General features: G+C 49.7%; 1 protein-coding gene across 1 annotated transcript; it reads left to right on the forward strand.

Moving 5' to 3' along the window:
* Window positions 1–467: 467 nt before the first annotated feature.
* Window positions 468–9,996, forward strand: CRYBB2 (crystallin beta B2; the record flags this gene model as incomplete). Its single annotated transcript, XM_079717347.1, has 5 exons — window positions 468–521; window positions 3,474–3,592; window positions 6,744–6,876; window positions 8,039–8,181; window positions 9,828–9,996. 5 exons carry the CDS (start codon window positions 468–470, stop codon window positions 9,994–9,996), a joined length of 618 nt encoding a protein of 205 aa, XP_079573473.1.
* Between the last annotated feature and the right edge of the window lie 13,196 nt (window positions 9,997–23,192).

Below are 23,192 nucleotides of genomic sequence, written 5' to 3' on the forward strand. Positions count from 1 at the left end.
GAGCTAAAACCCGGCCAAGCATAGCCAGTGCGTGGGGTTTGTCTGCCCACATTATTTTCTTTGAATCAAGAAATTTCTGCATAATATCAGTCGATGCATAAGAAATTTATGCATAATAGCATCAGTTATCTGGGGCCAAGTGGGTCCCCACTCACACTCTAGTTTCTCACTTTATTTTTTAGTAGACCTCATTTCTCTGTTCCCCCTCGGAGCCGGCCTGGACACAAAGAAGCGAAGCTAAGGATGGACGTTCAGGCAGCCGCTGGCCGTCCCCACTGCTCTAGGACAACCTGAAATCAGGGAGACAGAAAACAGGACGTGGGGCTGGAGTGATGTGGCCCCGGGACACGCCGCCACCACCACCCCTGTCCCCCCAAGTGAGGGAACCGAGGGCCCAGAGAGAGGTCCTCACTGCTGCTTCCCCCATGCCTTGCCTTCCAGGTCATTCCTGCACCGGACAGTCCACCATGGCCTCAGACCACCAGACCCAAGCGGGCAAACCTCAGCCCCTCAACCCCAAGGTGGGTACCACGCAGGAGGAAGGGGTGACAAGCACGGTGCCTCTCGCAGACTCGGTTTCCCTCCTGTAAAGCGGGGTTGGTGTCTTCCTTTCTGGGGCTCCCTGTCTCTGGGCCACAGTCTCCCCAACTTGCACAGTGGAGGGGGTGCCAATTCAGAAGGCCCCTCCCCAGCCCATGACTAGCATCCTTCTGGCTTTGGAGACTTAATTTTCTCTGCCTTACCCTTTACCCCATTGCCCAGGGTGGGTCCCCAAAGCTGAGGCAGACCCTCAGTCCAGTCTGAGAGGGGGCTTGTGAATGGGAGGTGGGGTGGGAATCCTGACTCCACACCTGCTGTGTGACCTTGGCCAGTCACTTGACCTCTCTGAGCCTCGGGTCCCTCCTTCAAAAACTGGGGAGCGTTGGACTCATGGCATAAGGTAATTGTGAAGAGGCAAAGAAAACAGGCTCAGCCTAATGCTTGTCCACCTAACGCCAGCCTTCTTTGTTTTTTCCTCCTAAGGGCGGTGGGATCTTATCCCAATGTCAGGGGCTTGTCACACTGAATCTGCCCTCAAACTTCTACCAGCAGCAGTCCACCAGGCTGCCCTCCTGTTTCCCTCTGCCTCAGAGGCCCCAGGCATAGATTCCGTCCTGGAGCTGCCTTTTTGCCTGATTTGGGCCCCCACCCCAGCTCACCCCAATTCTGTCCCTTAAGAGGCTTACTTTCTAGAAGAAAGACAATAAATAAACTACTAAATATATAACTTCAAGGAGTGAAAAGTGTTAGGAAGAAACAAGAGTGGGTTCTTTAGGGTCAGGGTGGACAAGGAACGTGTTAGCTAAGGTGGTCAGGGAAGACTTCTCCGAGGAGGTGACATTGAGCAGAGCCCCCGGTCAAGTGAGGAAGTAGTGAAAATTGGGGAGTGGGGGGTAGGGGAGAGCATTCTTGGCAAAGGGCACAGTGAGTGCAAAGGCCCAGGGGTTGGAGTGAGATGGGTGAGTTTGAGCAGCAAGAAGCCCAGTGCGATGTGGCTTGGAGCAGCGCTGTCCAGTCGATTTCAAATGTGAGCCACTTATGGACTTTAATGCTTCCTAGTAGCCATGTTAACAAAGTAAAAAGAAATGGGAAATTAATTTTCATATATTTAATTAAGCCCAATATATCCTAATGTACAGTCAGTAGAAAAATTATTAGAGAACTATTTTACATTCTTTTTTTCATACTGTATCTTCAACATCTGATGTGTATTTGATACCCATAGCACATTTTTTTTTTTTTTTTTTTTGCGGTATGCGGGCCTCTCACTGCTGTGGCCTCTCCCGTTGCGGAGCACAGGCTCCGGACACGCAGGCTCAGCGGCCATGGCTTACGGGCCCAGCCGCTCCGCGGCATGTGGGATCCTCCCGGACCGGGGCACGAACCCGTGTCCCCTGCATCGGCAGGCGGACTCTCAACCACTGCGCCACCAGGAAAGCCCCATAGCACATTTTAAATCAGATTAGTTGCACATGTTCAATAGACATCTAGCAGTTGCTGAATTTGGACAGTGCAGGTTGAAAGGATTAGGTAATATGTAAATTTTTAGCGTCCCTTTGTTGATACATACAACAACAATAGTAATACTGAACTCCTGGGCTCTGAGGCCTTTCAGATGCTTGGGGAGTCTGACCTGCCTTGCCCTCCTTGCCCCTGTAAGCCATTGTCTCCCAGGCCAGTGTCATAATTCTCTAGCCCCTGACTCCCAGGTTCTTGATTCTTCTCAATAAGCCTGCAGAAGAGGCATGATTCCCCATTTTACAGATGGGGCAGCTGAGGCTCAAAGCAATCACGTGGCTTCCTCAGGTTGCACAGCTGGATGCAACAGAGGTGACATAGAAGCCTAGTTCTCCTGACCCATCTGTGGTCTTGTCAGTGATCATAAAGGCTGAACTGAGCCCGTGGAATTTGACTCTGAACCTTGCTGGGCCTCCCTCCCCTGGCTTTGTCTGGCTAATCCCCGGTCTGGGAGAGAGAGGCGTGTTTACCCAGCCAGTGCTGACCACGTGGATTGTGCAGCTGCCCCTCCTGGAGGCCCACTCCCCTGAACCTCGCCCCGCTTCATCCAGAGGCAGTCCCCTGGGGCAAGTGTGGCTGGAAAACGTCTGCCCCCAAGTTCTGTCTGGAATCCTGAAAGGAGGCAGCTGCCCCCCTCCCCGACCTCTTAGCACTTGGCTGTGAGGCCGTGAGCAGCCCTTTCATTTTGCTGATCTTCACTTTTCCTGATGGGGATCCTGCCAGCTCTTCCCTGGGCTGCTGAGAGGCCGGTGAGGCACGGGGAGTGAAGTCCTCTTAAGAAGTATCCAGAGGGGGAGGAAAGCCTGCAAAACCTGTGGGGGCTTAAGAAAAGGGCACAGGTATGCGTAGTCTTATGGTGAAATGGGGGTGAAGGGTGGATATGGCCGCACTGGTCCAGCTCTAATGGGGGCAGGAGAAGCTTAAGCAGCATGGTCTAGCATCTTGCTACTCCTACTCTGGTCCACAGACCAGTGGTACCAAAGTGCTGCTCTACAGGAAACAGCATCAGACGAGCTTGGGCTCTGATTTCAGCTCTGCCACTTACCCACTTGGGATCCTTAGCATGTCCCTTAATATAATTATGCCTCCCACACCCAGAGCAGATATGGTGTGCTAACCATTACGCTCCTCTGAATCCTTCCAACAGCCCCATGATGTAGGTTCTATCTTTATTTCCCATTTTACAGATGGGGAAACCGAGCCTCAGACAGGTGAAATACTGGCTCAAGGTCTCACAGCTGGTAACTGGAGCCAAGACTCTCAGACTTTATATTTGGTTCGTGATTCCCAAGTGTGGAACCCTTCAGCATCCCTCAAGGCTCTCTGAGTCCCCTCTCTACGCCCACTCACCCCCCCTGCCCTGTTCTCCCTCCTCCCCATCGTGACGGGGGTCTGACTCTCTCCTCCTTTTGCAGATCATCATCTTCGAGCAGGAAAACTTCCAGGGCCACTCACATGAGCTCAATGGGCCCTGCCCCAACCTGAAGGAGACCGGCGTGGAGAAGGCAGGCTCTGTCCTGGTGCAGGCTGGACCGTAAGTACCTGGGGGGCCTCACTTAATCAGGGGTTGCCAGGGTGAGGCAGTCAGGCTGTGGAGCGAGCTGGAGGGATCTGCTCTCACTGAGCTCCTAGACTGTGCAATTAGGGGACCAGGATTTGGGGTCTTGGCAGCCTGTGGAGAGAGCTTGTGGTTTGAGGTCAGATAGAGCTGGGTTTCAAATCCTGGTTCCACCACTTCTGTGCTGTGTGACTTCAGGGACTTCTCTCTCTGAGCCTCGGTTTTCTCCTCTGTAGGATGAGGATACCCATGTCCTCCTGGGGATGATGGGATGGAGCTCATGTGAAAAGCCTGACACCAAGGTCATCCACTTCCTTGAGGCAGGGAGACAGACACAGTGACTCCTGTGGACCTTTTTATAGCTGCCAATCTCTGGCTCTGGGAGTGTCCTCGCTCTCCTGGGAGGTTTAAAGCTGGATGTCCCAGCTCTGCAACCACCGCTCCCTTTCCAGGTCCTGGGGATACTTGGTTTTCGCAGATATGCTGACACACTGGGGGGCCAGCAGGCTTGGGACCCCTGGCCCAAGAGAGAAGGGGAGTTGATTGGTCAGGTCTGACTCTGCCGCACTCAGGTGACATAGTTGAGCACAGCCTGCAGGGGCCTCTCCTTGTGGTTCCCTGACTGTTCCTTCTCTCCAAGAGCCTCCGGAATCAGGGGTGGCCACCAGTGACCCCCAACAACAGGTCAGTGAGTCTAGTGTGGGTCCTGGATGACCCGCACCACACCTCAAGGTTCACCGGGAATTCTGCAGTGTGTGATGACCCTAACTGAATCAGAGTCTGCTGGTGTGGAGAACACAGCCAAAGGAATGGCCCTGCCATTCTTAGCTGATGCGCTCAGAGCATCAGTGAGAGCTTGCCTTCCTGGATGGCTGAAGTTTTGACAACTGAAGCACCACATCTGATTTTTCAGTTGTCTTTTTTTTCTTAGTATTTGGAGGGAAGAATTTCTCAAATAGACCTTACATTCCTCCTCTGCTTTCTTTAAAAAAATATAACTTTGAGGGCTTCCCTGGTGGCGCAGTGGTTGAGAGTCCTCCTGCCAATGCAGGGGACATGGGTTCGTGCCCCGGTCTGGGAAGATCCCACATGCCACGGAGCAGCTGGGCCCGTGAGCCATGGCCGCTGAGCCTGAGCGTCCGGAGCCTGTGCTCCGCAACGGGAGAGGCCACAACAGTGAGAGGCCCGCGTACCGCAAAAAAACAAACAAACAAACAAAATATATACGTAACTTTGATATTTTTATTAATTATTGTTTATTGTTTAAAATTAAGGAGCAGCGGTTTAGTGCAAAAAAGCCATATGACCCTAATCTTACCACTCAGAGTAACCATTAAGATTTTCATATAAATTTATATTTTTCTCTGTATATATTTCATCAAATATATATTAGATATATACTTAATCAAAAGTCAGATCACGGGGGGCTTCCCTGGTGGCACAGTGTCTGGGGGTCCGCCTGCCGATGCAGGGGACATGGGTTCGTGCCCCGGTCCGGGAAGATCCCACATGCCGCGGAGCGGCTGGGCCCGTGAGCCGTGACCGCTGAGCCTGCGCGTCCGGAGCCTGTGCTCTGCAACGGGAGAGGACACAACAGTGAGAGAGGCCCGCGTACCGCAAAAAAATAATAATAATAATAATAATAATAAAATTAAGGAGCAGCGGTTTAGTGCAAAAAAGCCATATGACCCTAATCTTACCACTCAGAGTAACCATTAAGATTTTCATGTAAACTTATATTTTTCTTTCATCAAATATATATTAGATATATACTTAATCAGAAGTCAGATCATGCTTTACATACTGTTTTATAACTCATTTTGAAAACTTTTATCCCAAATTCTCTCCATGTCATTAAGTAACATTTTATGTCAATGCTTTTCAAAGAGTTTTTTGGAGGTAAATCTGTATCAGAATCACAGAAGGTGGGGAGGCTTTGAAGTGCAGATTCTTGGGTCCCAGCCCTGCCCCAGTGAATCAAACTCTTGGGCCTGGAGCCCAGGAATCTGCATTTCACAAACCCACCACCTTGTGATATTTCTGCCCAGTTAAGTTTGAGAACCCGTGTCCTACTTCATTGTTTTTCATACCTTTGTAACATTTCATTACGGGATACGACATAATTTACTCAACCAGGCCCTGCCCGTTGGATGTGTAAGTTGTTCTGATTATTTGATATTATAAACAACACCGTGATGAACATCATTACCCATGTATCTGTGAGCTCTTTGACAACTGTTTTCTAAGGACACGTTGTCTAAAGCTGAATCGCCAGATCAAGAGGGCATCCTCTTCTAAAAGCAGCAAGAAACACCATCTCCCCTTCCGTTAAGGACTTAGATTACTGTTCCAAAGAGTTGTCACTGTGCCAGGCTGAACTGTCTGCCCCTGCGATGAACGCCCCAGAATGCCAGGCATCATGAAGTCGGTACCACCTTTTTCTTATTGTCCCCTTTCCTCTATGAGCCATGCCCCACCGGCAGGTAATCCTTCCCTTTAAGGATTTTCTCTTCTACTGTGGATCTAAGACTGTTAAAGTTTTGTGTAGCGTAGGAGTCCAGAGACCACCATCAAGAACCAAAGAGGAAAGAGACCCAGAGAGAAGGGGTTGGTATGAGCAATGTACGTGAGCTTTAGATACAGGGCTGTTCTGCAGTCCGTTCTTAGTGGTAAAAGCTGATTGGGCACATTTCTTCCCAACTCCATGTTCACTGATGTCACACTGAAAGCTTGACACTGGCCACGGTGGGAGTATTTACACCATGGAAATTAGCAAACGCTACAAACAGGATTTGTTTTGTTTTTCAGAGCTGGCTTTTAATTTACCAGCATACCATTGGCCTTGGGACATGGGTTCTATACATCTATGTCTGTTGCTAGGCCATCTCTTAGGCTTCCTCCTTATTTCTTGGTTATGTTCCAGATGATTGAAGTCAGCACCGTGCTGGGTTCTGGATAACTGAGGTGATGCTGCTCTTGGATTTGCTGTGCTTGGATTTAAATGAGGCTGCTACTCATTTTGATGAGCTGGGCAACTGTGAGCTCTGGGGCCCAAACGAGTAGCCAGGGTCCCACCAGAGGAAGCCTGGAGTGAGCCTGACCTGCCCTCTCTCTCTCTCCATTGCAGCTGGGTGGGCTACGAGCAAGCCAACTGCAAAGGGGAGCAGTTTGTGTTTGAGAAGGGTGAGTACCCCCGCTGGGACTCATGGACCAGCAGTCGGAGGACAGACTCCCTCAGCTCCCTGAGGCCCATCAAAGTGGTAAGCCCCTGACCCTCATCTTCTTCCTCTCTTTGCCCCCTTGGAGCCAGCGGTCTGGGGACTAGGAAGGAGCCTTTACCTCTGGCATCGTGCCCCTTCTGACTGGCGGGAGACTTCCTGGCTGTGTGACCTCGCATAAGTCCCTTCACTTCCCTGAGCCTCAGTTTCCTCACCTGTAAGATGGGGATATTAGTATCTACTGTACTGAGATACCAGCAGGTTTAGCCTGAGAATTGCCACATCGTATGACTTCAGGGGCTTCATTCAAGATGCTCCAGGGGGCGCTGTTCACATTCTATTCTATGTGGATGGTGCTGTCCAGGGCTGTGTGATTTCTGTCACAAAGCAATCGTTCCATAAATGATTGCCACCATAAATATTCAAAGAAATTGTGGGTTTCGGGGTGGAGGAGAAGGCAGTTTAGCTCATGTTCACAACTCATGCCAGTGTAACCTTTCAGAGCTTCTCTGATCCTGATTACTAGTGTGTGAATTCTCTGGAGGGCAAAGGGCCCAGCGATGCTCAGTTATACTCCCAAACTTCCCCAGCCCAGTCTAGTTCTCCCCAGAACTAGATGGAAAACCAGAGAACATTGGACTTGGCATTCCACAGACCTGGGTTCCTCTGCTGGCTCTGGCACTTCCGGCTGTGTGACCTTGACCAAGTCACTTTACCTCTCTAAGCCTCAGTTTTCTTATCCACCAAACAGCATAAAAGTAGTTTAAAGGATGAAAGGAGATGACTAAGAAAAATGTTACAGGAACAGGAGGATGGGAAGATATGTGGAGATGAAGGAAAGCCAAAATATTTCAAGTGTCTACTAGGGGCACAATAATCCTGTGTGTGTGTGTGTGTGTGTGTGTGTGTGTGTGTATGCATCATGGCTGCCATTTATTTTTAAAAGGGGGAGTTGAGGCGTTGGGAGGTAAAATGCCATTTCAGAATCAAATAGTCCCCAAAGTGTCGAATCTGGAGTGTCTGTTACGTGAAAATAGCCTAGTAGGATCTTAACGAACAAACACTGTTGGATGCCGTTGCCATAGACACTCACGTGGTGGGGGCCTTGGGCCAGAGGGCTGCAGGTGGAGCCTGCTGGTCCCAACTCCAGGGCACCCTGGGCGCTCTCACCCACACTCGCTTTTCCCCCACTCCCTGTCCACAGGACAGCCAGGAGCATAAGATCATCCTCTATGAGAACCCCAACTTCACAGGGAAGAAGATGGAGGTGATAGACGATGATGTGCCCAGCTTTCACGCCCACGGCTACCAGGAGAAGGTGTCTTCTGTGCGGGTGCAGAGTGGCACGTGAGTGCACACCCAACCCTGGCTCGCCCCACCCCAGGAGCCCAGACCCTGGTCTGCTAAGTCCTGCTCTGTCCTGAACTCTGGGGATCTTATACATTCCTGACCTCAGTCTTCTCATTGGAAAATGGGCATTGAAATCATCAGCCTACGCATGGCTTTCAGCCCCTGAAGTTCCAGCCTGATCTGCCTTTTGGGCAACACCCTACCTCTGGAGGAGAGAAACCTTGGCCTTAACCTCAGCCCCAAAGAGCAGGACAGTAGATGGTGGGCAGAGGTGGGGAGGGTGTAGTGGGGAGCAGAAGCTGGGAATGAGTTGAGTGGTCTTAACAGAGCTGGGAGAGGCAGGAAGTCCAGCCGGTGCTGGCCTTTGACTGCATGAGTTCCTGAGATTGGAAACAGGAGGGATCCTTCTCCACCAAATTAAACTTCGGCACATAAACCTCAACCATCAGCATTGGGGAAATTCTCAATGTGAAAAAGTTGGATTCCATGGGGAGTCTGACAATGGGCTTTGGGCAGTGGCGTGCTGAAGCCGACTCGTACCAGCTTGCAAAAGCTGACTGTTAACTTTTCAGAATTTATGTGAGCTGGTTATTTAATCATTGGCAACTTGAAATGAGCCATCATGAAGTATTTACACCTCAGAAATTGGAAAATGTTACAAATCAAGACTTTTTTTCCCCCCCCAAGAGAGCTAGTTTACCAACACATACTGGCTTTCTGGGGCTTGTCAAACTCTTTAGAGTGTGCAAAGTTCTGTATTCATGTTCCCCTCCATTTACTCGTTTATTCATTCATTGATTCAATTTGTCGAGTGATGTCATATGCCAGGCACCATGTTAAGTCATCAGTAAGTCAAGGTAGGTTAAACAGACCTGGCCTCTGCCTTGTGTAGCTAGCAGTCTGGTTGGGGACAACTGTTAATAGTTTAGGAATCTGCACGAATCTGGCCTCCTTCCCTGAGGATGGCACTCTTGAGCTGAGATGTCAAGAAAGTAGGAATTATAGAGGTAAAGAGAAGGAAGGACATCCCAGACAGTGAGAACAGCACATGCAAAGGTCCTGTGGTGGGAGGAGCCTGGTGAGTCTGATGGGCTCTACAAAGGACGGAGTGGCTGTGCTGCGGAGATATAGGGGCCCAAGTCTGAGAAGCAGAGCTAGAGGTGTCCACGGGGGCTGGATGGGCAGGTCCATGTGGGCCAGGCCTGTGTGATGCTTTCTGGGGAGAAGACTGTAATGGTCATCAGGTACTCAGAGTGAGTGACCCCTAAATGGTGATGGCTTCAAAGGGTGGAGGGATCATGGAGGGCTCCTGGGACCTAGCCTGCTGTCCTTTGGCCTTGCCAGGGGTTGGGTTAAGAGGCCTGTCTTCTTCTAAGCTTAAGTGAGCTTGAGATCACCCCTTCCTCTGAACCCAGTGTCAGGCCTTCAGTTAAAAGTTGCTTCTGGAGACAGTGAGCTCCCCATCAAGGGAAGGAAGAAAGCAGAGGCTGGTCTCAGGAAGGGTGGGGGTGTTCCTGCTCAACACCCAGTTAGTGTGAAATGATTGGGAGGCCCCACCCTTCCTAGTGGCTAAACAATTCCCCCCCCCGCAATCTGCATCTCCTGTCTCCCTACGTCCCCTCTTCCCACCTCTGGCCCTGCAGGTGGGTCGGCTACCAGTACCCCGGCTACCGCGGGCTGCAGTACCTGCTGGAGAAGGGTGATTACAAGGACAGCGGCGACTTTGGGGCCCCCCAGCCCCAGGTGCAGTCCGTGCGCCGCATCCGTGACATGCAGTGGCACCAGCGAGGCACCTTCCACCCCTCCAACTAGTGCCCCCCATTTCCTCCTCCCCAGGGGCCTGGCCAGCTGCCCAGGATCCCAGCAGACATCCTGGCGAGTGAATAAAGTGTGACTTGCAACTTGTCCGCAGCAGTGTCTTTTATCCCCTGTGGGAGCCAGGGTGCTGCGTGTAGTGTGTGTGTGCGCGCGTGCACTTGTATGAAAGACAGAGACACAGAAAGACGAGAGAACCAGAAAATGACTGGGTGAGGGGTGGGCAACCTCTTCGAGAATTTTCAGCTCTGCTGTTGCTTAGCTGTGTGACCTTGGGCACATTGTCCAACCTCTCTGAGCCTCCACTTCTTCACCTGACTTACAACCCTCTTTACCCCATGAGCGGCTGGCTTGGCTGACCTCTCAGTCCTTCTTGTATGGTTGCTGAGCAGTCACTCAAGGGCATGTGATGGATGCTCCAGCCCTTAAAAATGTATCCACTGCCTGCCATCCCCACAGAACTGCCTTATCACCTTGAACCTGGGAGTTTTCTTAGATCTGCCCAGCAGAGCCCCAAACCCTGCAATCCCCACTCCATCCCGGAGAGAGGTCACAATGACCCGTTTGTAGGTTTGTGTGTTCCTTGGTTCCTTTGTTCACAACTTGATTGGGGTTGTCACTTAGCATAGCAACTGGGGGCTGGCTTCCTGCATCCGACTGGCCTGGATCCTAATGGCTGTTCTGGAGGCTTGGCCAGTGATGGGGCCTCAGAACCTTAATGCTTCCACTTGGAAAAATAGGGAAAAAATAGTGCCTCCGTAACAGGGTTACAGCAAGGACGACAAGAGATAGCCCAGGTGTTCTCTATATAAATGTTAATCACTGGTTGGTTTTCTGTAGTGCAAATATCCCCTCCCAGAGAGCAGCTTCTTTTTACTTTGTCTTTGGTATCTTTTGATGCAGTAGTTTTAAATTTTGATGTGGCCTAACATCAGTCTGTTCCTTTATGGTTTGTATCTGCCATGTCTTCTTTAAGAGATTCTTTCTCACCCCACTTCTCACAAATATGTTCTCCAGATTTTTTTTTCCTAAAAGTTTTAAAGTTTTGCTTTTCCCACTTAAATTCTCAGTCCTCCTGGAGTTGATTTTTCTGTATAGTGTGTGCCAGGGACCTAATTTCTTTTTTCTCTTTTTTTCCACTTTGAACCACCGTCGTCCTGGGGTAATTTATTGAGAAATCCATTTCCCCCACTGTGATGCGAAGTTACCTCTGTGTCCCATAGTAGATTGACACATATGTGTGGGGTCTGTTTATGGGCTCTTTTTTTTTTTTCTGTTCCTTTATTCTATCTGTGTATCTCTGTACTCTTACCATATTATGTTAATAGCCATTGCTGTGTAATAAATCTTGCAGTGCCCTAAATATTCTTCTTCAAGGACGTTTTAAATAGGCTTGCCCCTTTATATCTCCATATAAAATCATTTTCTCAAATCTAGAAAAATGGGAAACCCTATTGAATGAGCTAAAGAGATTACAATGATTACTATGGGAACTAATCAGCACTTAACAAATTTTTCCAGCTTTGATTTGTTCCTTCATTCTTCAGCCAACACACACTGAGTACCTGTCTTGTTCCTGGAATGGGCAGAGTAGGGGATACAAAGCAGGTAAGACAAAGCCCCTGCCCCCAGGAAGCTTCTACTCTGGGGGGATGGTAATAGCTTAAGAGTAGAACCTTGATGATGATTATGAGTTGAATTATACCCCCCTCAAAATTCATATGTTGAAGTCCTAACCCCCAATACCTCAGAATTTGACTTTATTTGGAAATAGGGTCGTTGCTGAGTCAATCAGTTAAATTTATTTGAGGTCATACTGGAGTAGGGTGGGTCCCTAATTCAATATGATCGGTGCCCCTATGAAAAGGGGAAATGTGGAGACAGACACACACACAGGGAGAACACCACGTGAAGATGCAGGCAGAGATCAGAGTGATGCAGCAGATGCCATGAAACACCAAAGATTGCCAGGAAACCACCAGAAGCCAAGAGTCATGGAACAGATTCTCCCTCATATACCCCCAGAAGGAGTCAACCCAGCTGACACCTTGACCTTGGACTGCTAGCGTACAGAATCATAAGAGAATAAATTCCCATTGTTTACGCCATTCTGCTTGTGGTGTTTTGTTCTGGCAGCCCTAGGACACTAATACAGAGATGGGAAGATGAAGGGGCCAGCGACACCAAGGGAAGACAGGAGTTACTGCCTAGGACATCAGGATAGACTTCCCCCGAAGTGGGAGTGTTCAAAGAGGAGCTGGCACTTTCCAGGTGAATCTTGGGGAGAACAATCTTGGTGAAGGGAACAGAGCATGCAAACTTAGGGGAGCAAGAAAGAGCAGGGTATGTTCTAGTATTTCAGGTACAGCATGTACTTCAGGGCCTGGAAGCTTCAGAGGGTTTGCTAAGCACAAGGTCCCGAGAGATTGGAGAAGGATGGTGATGATGATGATGGTGGTGGTGATGATGAAGGTGATGGGGATGATGATGATGACAATGGTGGTGTTAATAATGGTGAAGGTGATGGTGATGATGATGACGGTGATGGTCTTGTTGATAACGATGATGATGATGTGTATTTGTGGTACTGGCACCAAGAGGGTTTCCAGTTATCTATTTGAACATATCAAACTCCCCCAAACTTAGTGGTAAAACTACAGCCATCATTTATTTGGATAACACACATGTAATCTGGGCAGGACCCAGTGGGGACAGCTCATCTCCAAATGGAGTCATCTAGGGTGGCTTGAAGGCTGGGGTGAGTCACATGGCCGGGCGTTGTACTGGCTGTTGGCTGGGACCTCAGCTATGGCTCTCAGATCAGACACCCCAACACATGGACGCCCCGTGCAGCTGCTTGCGTCTCCCACAGCCTGGTGGCTGGGTTCTCAGAGCAAGTGTCCCAGGAGAAAGGTGAAAGCTGCCTGGCATTTTAATGACTTAGCCTTAGAAGTCACATGGCATCACTTCCTCCCTGCTCCATTGGCAGAGGGGTCCCTTAGTGGACCCAGGTTCAAGGGGAGGAGACAAAATCCCCACCAGGCAACGAGAGGGAAGTCAACGTATGGGACGAGGTATGTTATGGTGTCTGTCTTTACCAAATGCAATCTGGCCGTTGGGGAAGGGAGGCACCAGGAACGGGCTTTCACAAGGCAGGGAAGAGGGCTGGGTTCACACGGCCAGGACACACTCTGTCTCTCAGAACTCATTCTGCTCAGTGAAAGAACTGGCTGGACATGACAGCGGGTTGGGGTCCCTGCCCCTCCCCCTACATCTCTCTGTGTTTCTTATTTGTGTGTGTGTGTTTCTCTGTCTCTCTCCCTTTATCTCTCCCTATCTTCTGTCTCTCTTGGGACCTGTCTTTATTTCTGCCGGTATCTCTGTCTCTTTCTCCATCTTTCTGTCTCTATTTAACACTCCCACTGCCTCTCCATCTCTGCTTTTCTCTATCTCTAGATCCCCATTAATTCCCTATCTTTCCCCTTCATCTTACTCTCTCCCTCTCTAGGTGTCATGTGTGGGCTGCCCCCTCTCCCCGCCCCCCCAGCGTGGGCTGCTCTCTTTTTTCTCTGGCCTCCACAGGGCCCGCCCAGCCCCCTGCTTCCCGCCCTCCAGGAGCCATTCCCGCTTTCAGCCACCAGGTGTCAGCAAAGCCCCATCCTCAGGGCTCCTGCCGGCAGGGCCCTGATTGGTCGCAGCCACAGCCGGGCAGCCACAGCCGGGCAGCCACAGGTTGTTGCAGGTCCGGTGATTTCCTCACTCTCTGACCTACAGCAGCCCGTGGATTGCCTCCATTTTGCAGATGAGCAACTGAGCCTCACAGAGTGCGGAATGACTTGCCCAAGGCCACGCTGGGAGAAAGTGGAAAAGCTGATGTCGGAGCCCAGGGTTTTCTATCCAAGCCGCGGTCATCAGCCTCTCTGGCTGCCCTTGAATCCCCACACTCCAAACCCTCCACCACCCACTCTGGGGGCCCCTTTCCCGGCTGCCCGTACTCGCTGTGCAGCGCTGCGCCCATTCTGGTCTCTCTCTGATGCTGGGCGGGTGGAAGGTCAGGGGATGCCCTTTGACGCTTCCAGTCCTGGAGATGCTGATGGGCGGAGTGCCCTAACCCCGGCTTTAAAAATAAGGAGCCTAGGGCTTCCCTGGTGGCGCAGTGGTTGAGAGTCCGCCTGCCGATGCAGGGGGCGCGGGTTCGTGCCCCGGTCGGGGAGGATCCCACGTGCTGCGGAGCGGCTGGGCCCGTGAGCCGTGGCCTCTGAGCCTGCGCGTCCGGAGCCTGTGCTCCGCAACGGGGGAGGCCACGGCAGTGGGAGGCCCGCGTACCGCAAAAAAAAAAAAAAAAAAAAAATAAGGAGCCTAAAATAGTCCTTCCCGCGCCTTCTCCTCGCTGGGGACTTTGATGCTGGCTGGCTGGGCTGGGCTGCCGGGTCCCAGTGTCCTGTGTCTCCTCTGGACAGGCTCTGCAGGGAATATGGGCTGGAAGACAGTCCTGCCTCAGAGCCACTGTCCAACACAGCCGCATGCTCCCCTCTTGAGGACGGAGTTGATTGGTGGTGGACTTGGGCACCAGGAAGCTTTGGTAGAGCTGCCCTGAAGGAGATGCTTGAAAGGGAACAGGTATGTGATTTCCCTGTGTTGGTCTCCTGAATTTCCATCACCCTTTGACCTCTTGAATTTCTGTTAAATCCACCCACTTCTCACCCACCCCTCATCCAGGCCTGCCTCCTCTCCTGTTCACACAATCCCAACACCTCCTCACAGGTCCCTCTGCACTCCCTCTGCCCCTACCGTCCCTTCTCCACACAGCAGTCAGAGGGAATCTTCTCAGAATGCAAATCCAATCATGACACCCTCCTGCTTAAACCTGCCATGGCTCCCCATCACCCTTGGGATAAAGACCCTAATCATTGACTCACAAGACCTTTGAGGGCTAGTCCTGGCCTTGTCTCTCCAGCCTCCTACTACATAAATACACTTTTCCCCCCGTCCCTTGTACTCATCAAGTCACAGGGCTTCCCAGTTTGCCTAATTAGCCCTCAGGCAGCCTTCAGATCTCAGCCCAATGGTTTCCCTGTCTTCACAGGTGAGGCCAATCCCCTGATGACACGATTTTCTGCTCTGCTCACCTGTCTTCTGAAGGCCTAAGCACACATGTGGTTGTACATTTCTTGGTCTGTTTCCTTAATTCATTTCCATTCCCTCCTAGACTGAAGTCTCGATGAGGGCAGGGACAAGGTCTAATTTTGCATTCTATGTATCCAAGAGCCCACACGTAGTTGAGGCTTGACAGATATTGAATGAATGAATGAACGGGTGGATGGTCCAACCCAGAGGTCAGCGGTGACTGATAGGACAACCTCCTTAGAATCAGTCCTGTCCAGGTAAAGACTCTCTGTCTAAGGACGATCAGGCAGCAGTGTGGAAAGCTCCTTTTACTGCCTGGGCTTGTGTGGATCCCTCCTCCCCCTTCTCCTTGAATTGGTGACCATCCCCCATGAGTCCTTCCAGAGCGCAGACTCCGGAATCCATCACAGGGCAAGATGTGTACCCTGACTCTTCACAGCTGTGTGGCCTTAACCAATTGAGCCGTAACATTCTCATCTGAAAACAGGGTGCGTGAGGCTTATTCAGCGTCAGGTCCTTCCAAGTGACGAGTCCAGAGCCCGGTGCCTAGCTGCTCAGGAACAAAGGTAACTTTTCTCTTTTAAACTGCCAAGGCTGGGGCTTCCCTGGTGGCGCAGTGGTTGAGAGTCCGCCTGTCGATGCAGGGGACGTGGGTTCGTGCCCCGGTCCAGGAAGATCCCACATGCCGCGGAGCGGCTGGGCCCGTGAGCCATGGCCGCTGAGCCTGCGCGTCCGGAGCCTGTACTCCGCAACAGGAGAGGCCACAACAGTGAGAGGCCCGCGTACCGCAAAAAACAAAAAACAAAAAACTTTCAATGCTTCCTCCTACCCCGGTGCCATCCCAGGCGTCTCGGTCTAGAGAGTATAAGGAAAATATCCAATCAATGCCTTCAGTCTAGGACAGGGCTCTTCACCTCGGCTCTCCTGATAGGTTGTGGGTCCCAGGACTGACTGTCCTGTGCATTGTGAGATGTGTAGCAGCATTGCTGGTCTCTGTCCGCTAGATGTCAGTAACACCCTCGAGTTGTAACTCCAAACAGCCAGATAGCTCCTGGGGGCGAATTCACCCCAGGCTGAGAACTAGGGATTCTAGAATTAGGGACTCATCCTGGGGGAGGGGGGTAAGTATAATTTTAAAGATGATAGTGGATGGGGTCACAAAGGGAAGGACTTGGGGCAGGGCTGCAGACAGGGAGAAGAGCCATTAGGACAAATTGTGACGGTAGGTGTTTTCTCCGTGCCACACATGAGATAGATTCAGATAAACTGTCAAAAGCTGGAAAGGGGCCAAGTCTCCCACCTCACAGATGGGAAAACTGAGGTCCGGAGGCAAGGGCTTTGTTACTGGCAAGCAGAGAGGCTTAGGCACCTAAAATACGCACACATAAATGTCTAGGCATTTAATATGTACCTATATATTAGATACATATTTGACATATATTGTATATAGCAACTCTATTAAAAGCAGACATGGAGTCACAAGCGGGAAAGGCGTTTTAGACTTTTCCTCTGTGTACCATGTGTGGACACCTGTGCACGTGCATGCACAGACGCTCACACACACAAAAGTGCAGCCCAAACTTCTTGCTTCTTTTTGGTAATACTGGGAAGAGAAATGGAAGGAATTTGGGGTGCATTTGCTACCTGCGGTCTTTTGGTCTTGAAGCCCTTGAGGGGAGGAGAGAGAAGGGGGGACAGGGCAGGAGGTGCAGATGAAACAGGTGTCAGAGGGACACCTGTAGGCTAAATAAGAGGACAGTGCTCTTTTGTCCTTTTGCTTTCTCAGACTGTTTTGGTGGCAGTAATTTGGTTTTGAATGAGAAGGGCTGAAGTTTGCCTTCAGTTTTACAAACACGCCACCACGACAAGAGGAAATTATGAAGGGGAAGTAGTGAATGACCTGTCTACTAACCTGTTGACTGCAACCCTTCAGACTTTTCCTGGGGGGCCCTGGGGGGCCCTGGGGGGTTTTGAGTAAGGGACTTGACACAGTCCCTGGATTGGCATTGGAGAGCATTCCCTCTGGCTGGTGTGTGGAGCTGGGGAAGGTGGGGAGGGGCTGGAAGCCCTTTTCTTTGGACTGACAGAGGGGTCAGCAGCCTGCGCTGTTCGGGGTGGGGGGGGTGAAGCATGGGGTGAAACTTCAGGGCACCCACTCCTTGTAAGGGGCACTTGGGCGCCATGCCATCTACTTGTAGTGCTCCCTGTGGCCCAGGCCATTATACTTTTCAAAGCACGTTTGTTTATTTCTTGCTTCCGACCTTTCTCTTATAAGAAGTAAAACGTTACCAGTATTGTGCAGTGTGCCCCCCCTGAATCCATAACCTTTCCCTCCCTTGCCTTAAGGTAACCACTTGTATGTTTCTTTTTTGACTTTTACTTCCTATGTGAATATCTATAAACAATGCGTAGTATTGTTTCTAGACTTTCCATAAACATTATATTCAATGTATCCTTCCGTAACTTGAACTTGCCTCTCGGTATCATGCTTCTGAGACTTATTCATGTTGTAACATGTAGTAGATTTAGATCATGCATCTTAACTGGCGGTAGGGGGGTGTTTCACGGTACAGACATAATGCAAGTTACTAATCCCGTCCAGGATTGATGGACTTTGATGTTCCTCCTGGTTGGGTGTTACTATAAACTAAGCTGCATTCGCAGCGTACTTTAACCCCTCTTGGAGTGGCCCTCTGGCTGTTGGTGCTGAGAGCAAGAATGCTGCAGCTGAGCCTAAATAACCCTTGTTTCCTCATTCACAAAAATAAAGATCATAGCAGTACCTACCTTCCTGGGGTGTTGTGAGGATTGATGCAATAATGTTAGTGAAGCACTTAGAGCAGGGTAGTGCCATGCAAGTGTTTGATATAATTTATGCTGTTATAACTTGAGCTTAGGAGAAAGTGTGAATGGAGTTATGTAACAGCCTCCTCTTCCAGGCTGTGTGACTTTGGACAAGTCATTCAACCTCCCTGGGTCTTTCCTTCATCATCTGTAAAACAGGGTGTCATAAAGATTACGTGAGGTGATGGGTGCCATTATCATAGACACTCTGCAGAGATCCGCTTTTCTTTCCTCCCTTCTGTTTCCTCACCCTTGAGAGGCTCTTCGGGCACATGTTATTATCCTCTTGGACAGATAAGCAGACTGAGGCTCAGAGAGGTAGAGAAACTTTCTGCAGATCGCACAGCATGTCAGGATGAATGGACTTTATCCAGGCAATGCCCCTGGGTTGGGTCCCTGTTGTTGCAGACCTCCAGGCCCCTGCTGACTCCTCCCCAGATCCCATGACACCCCTGCACCATCCCACCCCCAGCCTAGACCTGAAGCTTGGCCACTCTCTGTGTTCTTGCCACCCATGGAACTGATGCAGACAGTCCTCCACATGGCCCCTCAGAAACAGCCGCCAAAAGCCCCCGTATCGTGGCAACCACAGAATCAAAACAAGCTCTTAAGAAAAGATCGTACAGGACAGGGAGGTAGAAAGCCCACCCAGCAAACCAGCCCCCACTCTGTTGATTCCCACCGCTGGGCTTTCATCCTGCAGAGCTGACTTGGTTTGCGTCGTATCTTCAGTTAAAGGAATTGCCCCCGTATGTTTCCCTCTAGCGGACTAGGGCTGGGAGCCACGAAGGGGGGTTTAAAATATACAAAAGGGAACAGCACAGAGGAGAAGAACCATCAGAGAGTGGGTGCCCTGGGGGCGGCAGAGCCGAGCGGGCGCTGTGCCACGTCTGGGCCCTCCCTGGCTTCGTCTTGGTCCTGAAGTCACTGGGGGCAGAATGATGACACCTCAGCCCCTCGCGTGTGCCCACTGATCAGCCCTTAGTTGACTCCTTTTGGAATTTCATCCCAAGTCCCAAAACATAAAGCTGGGAAGGCCCTGGAAGACCATCTGATCCAGTGGTTTCCTTTTTTTTTTTTTAAGCAAAGAAATTGTTTTCTGGATAATCTAGCATAAGTCATGCCAATAGGCAAAGCAGATAAGAGCTTGTTGGGGTGGAAGGGGCGGGGCTGGAATTCTGCCCTTTTGGGGGCTCCCTCCCCCCAAGGGAGCCCTTTAGCATCTGCATCCAATGTCGTGCCCTAAGGGCATACAAGACAAACCCAGCCCCTTCATTTACAGATGAAGAAACTACTATTATGATGGACAGTAATTGTTAGCTAACTACTATTTTTTTTTTACATCTTTATTGGAGTATAATTGCTTTACAATGGTGTGTTAGTTTCTGCTTTATAACAAAGTGAATCACTTAGACATATACATATATCCCCATATCTCTTCCCTCTTGCGTCTCCCTCCCTCCCTCCCATCCTTCCTATCCCACCCCTCTAGGTGGTCACAAAGCACCGAGCTGATCTCCCTGTGCTATGCGGCTGCTTCCCATTAGCTATCTATTTTACGTTTGGTAGTGTATATATGTCCATGCCACTCTCTCACTTTGTCCCAGCTTACCCTTCCCCCTCCTCATATCCTCAAGGCCATTCTCTAGTAGGTCTGTGTCTTTATTCCTGTCTTACCCCTAGGTTCTTCATGACATTTTTTTTTCTTAGATTCCATATATATGTGTTAGCATACGGTATTTGTCTTTCTCTTTCTGACTTACTTCACTCTGTATGACAGACTCTAGGTCTATCCACCTCATTACATATAGCTCAATTTCGTTTCTTTTTATGGCTGAGTAATATTCCATTGTATACATGCGCCACATCTTCTTTATCCATTCATCCGATGATGGACACTTAGATTGTTTCCTTCTCCGGGCTATTGTAAATAGAGCTGCAACGAACATTTTGGTACATGATTCTTTGAATTGTGATTTTCTCAGGGTATATGCCCAGTAGTGGGATTGCTGGGTCATATGATAGTTCTATTTGTAGTTTTTTAAGGAACCTCCATACTGTTCTCCATAGTGGCTGTACCAATTCACATTCCCACCAGCAGTGCAAGAGTGTTCCCTTTTCTCCACACCCTCTCCAGCATTTATTTTTTCTAGATTTTTTGATGATGGCCATTCTGACTGGTGTGAGATATCTCATTGTAGTTTTGATCCTTTTTGACCCACATCCTAGAGAAATGGAAATAAAAACAAAAATAAACAAATGGGACCCAATGAAACTGCAAAGCTTTTGCACAGCAAAGGATACCATAAACAAGACAAAAAGACAACCCTCAGAATGGGAGAAAATATTTGCAAATGAAGCAACTGACAAAGGATTAATCTCCAAAATTTACAAGCAGCTCATGCAGCTCAATAACAAAAAAACAAACAACCCAATCCAAAAATGGGCAGAAGACCTAAATATACATTTCTCCAAAGAAGATATACAGACTGCCAACAAACACATGAAAGAATGCTCAACATCATTAATCATTAGAGAAATACTATTTGTTTTAATTGAAGTATCGTTGATTTACAATGTTGTGTTAGTTTCAGGTATACAGCAAAGTGATTCAGTTCCATATATATATATATATACACACACATATATATATATATTCTCTTTCAGATTCTTTTCCCTTATAGGTTATTACAAAATATTGAGCTAGGACAAAGAGGTGGCCTGGTGTGGAGGGAAGCTCACAGGGTGTGCAGGGTTGGAGCTCTGGGTCCAAGATGTGCATCAGGCATTTGTCCTGGCTGTTGGGTAAGAGAATGATGGTGAGTGGCCGGTGAGCATGAGGGGAGGAGGAAGGAAGCCTGGAGATCATACTTGGAACTAGGGAGCTACAGCAAATGCTTGAGCTAGAGAGTCAAATCCTACCCTTGGCTACACTTGAGTGTTGGGACAACAGTCCCAGAGTATTTTGTTAACAGTAATCACAGCTGTGCTAGCCACTGCTCTAAGCATTTTATAGGCACGATTTTCATCATCACAAAACCTCCTTCTTGGAGGTGGCATTAACGTCCTGCTTTACATAAGAGGTTACTGAGGCTCTGAGGAGTAAAGTGATTTGCCCAAGGCCACACACCTGGTGAGTAGTGAACCTGACCTTTGAACCCAAGACTGGCTGATTCCCACGCCACATACTTAACATCAGTTAAGTACAGCGACTGAAATGCTATGTAACAGACGACCACAAAATCTCAGTGCCGTGGAGCAGAAAGTGTTTATTTAGCTCACGTGTCTAATGTGTGTGGTTGAGCCAGGCTGGGCTCAGCTGGGTAGTCTATCCTGCTCCACGCGTCTCTCATTCTCTCCTGGGGTCACTGGGCTGGCTTGGACACATTCCTCTCCTGGCAATGGCAGGACCCCAAGAAGACAAGCAGGAACACGCACAGCCTCCTGGGACCCAGGCTCAGAACCAGTGCACGGTCCCTCCTGCCTCATTTTATTCATCCAAGCAAGTCACAAGACCAAGCCCGGGAACTGCAAGGTCCCTGGGGAAGAGTAGGAACGTAGGGAGAGGGGAAGAACTGGGGCCCCTACTGTGCACTACAACAGTGCCTGTGCCGGTGAAAAATGTACCCACACACTCTCTGACACTCTTTTCCGAAGGTGGAGCCCTTGAGTGTGGGCTGGGCTTCCTGACTTCCTTCTAATGAACAGAGCAAGTTGGAAGTGACAGTGTGTCCCTTCCAAAGCCAGGACACTGGGACTCCCTCCTTGCCCTTTGGAGGATCATCACTCTGGGGAAGCCAGCCGCCGTATTGTGAGGATACTCAAGCAGCCTTGTGGAGAGACCCACATGGTAAGGACCTGGGGACTCCAGCCAGCAGCTGTGGGAGTGAGTCATCCTGGAAGCAGGTCCTCCAGCCCCAGTCAAGCCTTCAGATGACTACAGCCTACTGATATCCTGATGGCAACTTCTTGAGAGACCCTGAATTAGAACCATCTGGCTAAGGTACTCCTGAATTCCTGATCCACAGAAACTATGACACAATAAGTGTTTTTATTGTTTTAAGCTTCCAAGTTCTGGAGCAATTCAGTATGCAGCAACAGAAAACGAATGCAATGCCTAATCATTATGCCCGCCTGTTGCTGCCATTCCAAATGAGGCTTCGATGGAAGCTGTTTTGTCTGCTGCCCGGAGGACCAGCAAAATCCCAACAATTTACCAAGATTAAGAAACCAAAAATACTCACAGTAAACTGTGGTTGTTAAGAAACATCTGTTCTTGAGATGCCCAAATTGGGCTGTTCTCAAAGGGAATGAAAATGTATCAGAGGATGGGGACGGCTGTGAGGGGACTGATGCTAACCCTTTGGCAGACTCAGCTTGTCACTCAGGTCCCTCCTTGGAGCTGAGGCAGGGAGAAGAATCTGAGCAAAGGTCTGATGGAGCTGCTGTAGCAAGGCACTGAAGGCTTCATCCAGCTGCGAGGGAAGTACTCACACTTATCACATCCTACTGTGTGCCAGGTACAAGGTGGGCACTGCAAACCCTGTATGTGAGGAACAAGGGTTGGGGTATTAGAAGACTTTGGCTTCATGATGTGGACTAACGGGTGAGAGGCAGTATGGACTAGCGGTTAAGAGCCCATGGACAGGCCTGCATTTGAATCCCAGCAATGATGCTTGCTAACCCTGGGGCTTATAAGAGGCCAGTCACTTAAATACTCTGAGCCAGTTTCCTCATCTGTAAAATGGGCATAATAACTGTGCCTACTTGACCACTAGTTGTGGTCTGCCCAGCTTTGCTTTGTAGGACTCCTCCCATACTCCATGTGTTCTGTCCATCCTGGTGCCCTGCCTCTGTAGCACATCTCCTTGGCCACAGTGATTGGTTCAGGAATAGACATATGACCCAAGCGAGGTCAATCAGATGGCTGTAGGGAGATGTTCTTTCTTTCTTAAAGTGGTAGGTTTAGAAGGACAGGAGCGTGGGTTGTCAGTGTCAACCATAACATGTACCATGTGAAGAAATCTTGCCTAAGACCTGGGAAGAGATGAAAGAGCCTCATGACATTGTTTAAGCTCCTGGATCCAGCCACACCTGAGACCTACACAGAGTTTTTTTCCAGATGTTTACATTAATCAAATTTCTCTAGAGAAACAGAACTAATAAATACACACACACACACACACACACACACACACCATTGGTTTTGATATATCTAACTA

The sequence above is a fragment of the Hyperoodon ampullatus genome (assembly GCF_949752795.1).
Source record: "Hyperoodon ampullatus genome assembly, chromosome: 13".
In the NCBI taxonomy this organism is placed as follows: domain Eukaryota; kingdom Metazoa; phylum Chordata; class Mammalia; order Artiodactyla; family Ziphiidae; genus Hyperoodon; species Hyperoodon ampullatus.